Source organism: Leuciscus leuciscus (assembly GCF_965113295.1).
Source record: "Leuciscus leuciscus genome assembly, chromosome: 15".
In the NCBI taxonomy this organism is placed as follows: domain Eukaryota; kingdom Metazoa; phylum Chordata; class Actinopteri; order Cypriniformes; family Leuciscidae; genus Leuciscus; species Leuciscus leuciscus.
In genome coordinates, this window is record NC_138739.1 from 25,119,441 (window position 1) to 25,124,987 (window position 5,547).

A 5,547-nucleotide genomic window follows, 5' to 3' on the forward strand; every position below is an offset into this window, starting at 1 on the left:
CTTCCTTATTCACCTGTATCATCGTCAATGCTTGGCCCGGGTGACCTCAGTAAAGCCGCAGCAGGTTTGTGAGCAGGATGAAGTTAACTTCCAGCGGGTGGGTCCCACGGTGGTCGAAGTGGCCTTAGCCCGGGCCGGTCCCGGGGTGGAGGAGACCGGAGGACTGCCGGCTCACTTGAGGGGAGAGTCGTTACGAGGCGACGGACTGCGGGAAGAGCAAGTGGGACAACTTCATGAATTCTTGAGGAAGTGGCAGCACCTTTTTTCCACTCACGAGGAAGACTATGGTCGCACCGATGTAGTAAAACACCAGATTCCAACCGGGGATGCCGCGCCGAGCCGAGAGCGTTACCGACCTGTACCCCCGACCCTGTACACTGAGATCCGCACTCTGTTGCGAGGGATTCGTGAGAGCAGCAGCCCTTGGGCCGCACCGATAGTGTTAGTCCGCAAGAAGACAGGGTCTTGGAGGTTTTGTGTAGATTACCGTCGGTTGAACCAAGTAACCAAGAGGGATGCTTTCCCACTGCCCCGAGTGGAAGATTCTTTGACGAGCCTCACGCAAGCTGCCTGGTACTCCACCCTCGACTTGGCCAGCGGCTATTGGCAGGTGCAGATGGACGAGCGGGACCGGGAGAAGACGGCATTTACCACCCCTTTCGGTCTCTATGAGTGGGACCGGATGCCGTTCGGCCTCTGCAATGCCCCCGCTACATTCCAGCGGCTGATGCAGCGCTGCTTGGGCAGTCAAGTGATGGATACCACCCTTGTCTATCTGGACGATATCATCACTTACTCTCCCGATTTCGAGTCCCACCTGGAGCATCTTGGGCGAGTCTTCCGCTCCCTAGAACGCTATGGACTAAAGCTACAGCCCAACAAATGCCAGCTCTTCAGGAAAGAGGTTAAGTTTTTGGGACACGTGGTCAGTGCGGCAGGGATCTCCGTTGACCCAGAAAAAGTGAGGGCAGTGCAAGAGTGGACAGCTCCCCAAACGGTGCGCCAAGTTCGGTCATTCCTGGGCTTTGTGGGCTACTATACACACAGAAAAATCAAGGTACAGGATTGTACCTAGAAGAGTATAAATGCTTTGTCGCCCCAGCTGTACCCTAGCAGGGTACAGCAATGTACCTCTGAACATTGGTACATTTTTGTACCTTCTTGTTTGTACCTCTAAAAGAACATGTATGTACCCCTAGTGTTAGAAATGTACCATTAGGTCCTGGTATGTTTTAAAATTACAACATGGTATTTTCCCAGATCATATCACAGATGTCCTGCTGCACTGATTTGTCCTAAATATATATAAGAAAAGAAATACTGTACTTCTGAGAATTAAGTTCATGGTGTGATTTAATTCCTTCAGATGCATCAGAGCATTTTCCTTAACCAGTTTTAAATACAAAACAGAGGCAGTGCATGTTTCACAATTTATTTAATCACAAAAGTAAAAAAATAATAAAAATAAATAAATAAAAATCACAAGAGTGAAAGTCCTTCGAGTGCACTTTGGGCAATGGTACAGTTGAGGCATGATGAGGATCTAATACAAAAGGTTAATCATCCGGACTAAAGTTACTGGCAGTGGCTTGTCTCCCTCTTCCACAATGTTGACAATGCGCCTCTGAAGAAAAGTCAGTGTGTTTTTCAGGGGTGGTGGATATGCAATGTTGAAAGTAAAGTACATACAGAAGGCTGTTATGAAGGCTTCATCAAGGCTGGTGCACTGGCACACATCTATTCCATCTACATTCACCACACTGAGCCCTCTTCCAATGATCGCCGTTTTCCAGTCTTTATCCATCAGTTGTATGGTTGGAAAGGGTGAAGCAGGGTCTCCCTACATTAAAAGAAAACAGATTTTCAAATTCAAAATAAACAAACAAGTAAATATAGTTTATTGGCATTTTTATTGCAAGCACTTGCCATAGTTTTGTCATACGCGCATGTCGGTGATGTCGCAAGTGTGGTTATGTCTTTATGAATTTAGGCAAGGCAAATTAATTGTAGGTCTTAATATTAATTTAATAACAATACCAGCTTTATAATAATAATATAATGGGAAAACGAGCCAATTATCGTATGATATCATCAAAGGCATCAGCGTTATCTCTAACTATCGTCAATATACCATACTATCATCACAACCCTAATTCAGAAGCCTACCTCTCTCATAGTAATGTAGTGTACACTCTTTTCTCTGAAGATGGATGGCAAGAGGAGAAGCCCGGCCCTCAAATCAATTCCTGCAATATCGGAAAAATATTTTAAATTCACAATCACATATATTTTGCAATGTAGTAAAGTAAATTGCAGATATTATTGTGAGGTTCACTAGCAAGGTGACTGTCTTTACCTGGTATATCTTCAGCCAGGGCATCTTGTCTTGCTTCAGTGTAGTGTTTTGCTAGGGGGGATTTGGTCTTGGCAAGTTTGAGCACATTAGGTAGAACACTGGCAAAACCCTCTCTGAAGCGATGACAGAAGCCGTTTGGTGAAGGATGGATACGGTCAACCTCATCAAAAAACTGTAGGATATACATGAAGACATGATTAACATTCTTCATTCTTACTGAAACCATTTGATTTCTATACTGTAGCATTTAGAAGATATTTTCAGAAATGTTTAGTTTCCTTGTTTTCAATGACAGCAATCGACATGTCTTCAATTTCACAATTTCCAAAATTATAATATATTGCTTCCCTGTAACATTCAGGTGTTTTCAATATACTCACTTCAGCAAGCATTCTTAAGAATGGATATTTTTTTAGTACATCCTCTACAGACATTCCTTCGATGATTTCTCTACGTCTCCAGGAGAATGTTCGTGCCATGCGGTCTTTCACAGTCAACATATCTGGATGCGCCTTCCGATACTCATTTTGTAACACGTTCACATGCACCTCAACAGATGTTGAGTCCTCCCCAACACAAGTTTCCTTTGTCAGAACAACAGAAACAGATATGCAAAAAGTTTGAACAACAAGGTTTTTTAGATAAATAAAAAATAAATTTAACATTGCATGAAAAATTAGACCTAATGTTCAGTCAGTGAAAGAGTGAAGTATATGTGAAAAAGTAGTAAAATATATTATCTACCTTACATTGTCCTGCACTAAGTGAAAATGTAAAGGTGTATGTAAAATATGTATATGGCAGTGGGCTTACATATGCTACACTGGCAGACTTTCGACAAAAACTTGCAGATGCACTGGTGGATCTGGACTGTTTTGTATGGCCAAACTTCTCTTTCAGCTTTCTGACTTCGCTGTCGCTGACAAGAGGTGCACGTTCTGCTTTAAACTTCCTCTTTAGGGACATGTGCCAGGTGTGCTAGTAGCAAAACATATTCCAGCAAGTAAAAGATGAAGTAACAATATCTTGAGGATTATGCAAACAGATCAATCAATGGCTTAAAAACAATGCAACTTACATAGCCATTTCCCTCCTTATCTCTCAGGAAAGGGTATTTCACAATCAGTGCCTTGGCAACTTGAATATACTCTGCATTAGTTGGATACCTAGCACAAAGGCAGAAACAAACTAAATCAATCTTTTGGTTTTGTCTTATGGTCTACATAGATTGTGAATTGATCTTAAAGATTATATCAGTGATTTCAGGCCCCCCCCAAAAATGATCACATTCATCTAATCTTTCCTAACGATCCAGCTAGCGGATCGTTAGGAAAGATTAGATGAATGTGATCATTTTTTTTTGGGACCTGAAATCGCTGATACAAACTTTAAGTAGTACAGTTGTAGTAGCAGAGGTGGTAATAATTGTTATACTTACAGGGTGTATTCTGCCATCATTTCATACAGCGTTCTGATTATTTTGTTGCGTACTTTAGGAATTGTGTGACACGGTTCCTTGGTGTCAAGTCTCGCCTGGACATCTCTGGGAAAGGTTGGAATGACAGTCACAAGGGGTAGTCTCCTGTGAGCTGCTTCACCACTGCAATACAACATTAAATACATCAGTTACCAATTGACCCTTCGCAGGGAGCTTGATTGACAGGTGATCTGACCAATCATACTTCGCCATCCGCCATTTTGTCGGAGCACGCAGTCAAAAGAGATGGTATATTAACATGGGAGGATTTGAACTTGAAAAACGGAGTGTACTGACGCCTTTCCGCAGTTAAAACAACATTCCTTTTTATGTTCATTCATGGCTATTGCTATAACTGAACTAGAAGAAAGAGATGATCGGTTCATGAGCAGCTTTAACTGATGCTCTACAGTGATCTGACAGACACATTAAAGAGCCACAAAATGGTATTGTTTAAATTTCTTTTTAAAAATGACCAAATATGAAAGGTGAGACTTTGTTTAACATGTTTAATATCAAAAGTAACTGAAAAGTAACCTGGTCTGTCCTGTCTTTCAGCCAGCGTGTTGTCAGTCTTCTCTCTGCTCCACAATGTATTTTTCACTGCATGAGAACATGGTGTGTGTGAGAGAGAGGCGTAGCTTGTCGGGCATAGCAACAATAACTAAGGGGGGCGGGTCTTTGCAGACGGTCAATTGGCCATTCACAAAGACCAGCTGTTACTGTTGCTATGTCCGACAAGCCACGCCGCTCTCACGCAGTGAAAAATACATTGCAGAGAGGACACTGACAACGCATTGACAGACAGGACAGACCAGGTTACTTTTGATATGAAGCAAAGTCACAACTTTAAAATTTGGGTCATTTTTAAAATAAATTAAAACAATAAATAACGTTTTGTGGCTCTTTAACACGTCTGACAGATCACTGTAGAGCCTCAGTTAAACCTGCTCATGAACCGATCATCTCTTCCTTCTAGTTAATTTATGGCATCAAATTAATATAAGGAGAAGTGTTGTTTTAACCACGCAAAGACGTCAGTACACTCCGTTTTTTAAGTTTAAATCCTTCAACGTTAATCTAACTCTCCTGATTGCTTTGTCGGACAAAAATGGCAGATTATGATTGGTCAGATCGCCTGTCAATCAAACTCCCTGCAAAGGGTCAATTGTGGGTGGATCCTATTGAATAAAATTAGATAAAATTCACCATCCAGCAAATGCCCAAACGAGCAGACAAACTCTTGTTGAACACATTTACCAAACCGGGACCCTCATAATGCTGCCCTTACCTTGGATTAGTGAATGGATGAGGCTGGGGTTCTTCCGTAGACTGAGCGACTTCAACTGGTACTGGCTCTAATACAACAGTGGTCTCAGACTCCTTATATTGGCGTAAAAATTGTTGAAATTTTTGTTGCTTTTTGAAGGAACCATCAATCAGGTAGCCAACCATGGCTTCAGTGAGTCCACAGTCCACTGTTTCTCCATCCACGTCATTTTCTGAACAAACGCAAAATTACAACAGTTATACACTGATAACTGTAAAACACACACAGAATTAAGTGACGTTACGCCTAAATGTGTGGAAAACGAGAATCGACAGAAAATGGCAGTTTTGCTCAACTCTATGAACTGCTAAACCAAATACGATGCGCTCATTACGTTACATATGAATTGGAGAAAGTGTAAAATAGGGGCAAGTCCAAAACATC

General features: G+C 41.9%; 1 protein-coding gene across 1 annotated transcript; it reads right to left on the minus strand.

Annotated features, from left to right (window-relative positions):
* Positions 1-1,206: 1,206 nt before the first annotated feature.
* LOC309475454 (sterile alpha motif domain-containing protein 3-like) lies at positions 1,207-5,228 on the minus strand. The gene is made up of 8 exons (XM_082138249.1): positions 5,125-5,228; positions 3,795-3,956; positions 3,435-3,522; positions 3,170-3,334; positions 2,737-2,940; positions 2,357-2,528; positions 2,167-2,246; positions 1,207-1,840 (listed from the first exon to the last, which is right to left on the minus strand). The coding sequence occupies exons 2-8, from the start codon at positions 3,812-3,814 to the stop codon at positions 1,544-1,546; spliced, it is 1,026 nt and encodes a 341-aa protein (XP_081994375.1). The 5' UTR covers positions 3,815-3,956; positions 5,125-5,228; the 3' UTR covers positions 1,207-1,543.
* Between the last annotated feature and the right edge of the window lie 319 nt (positions 5,229-5,547).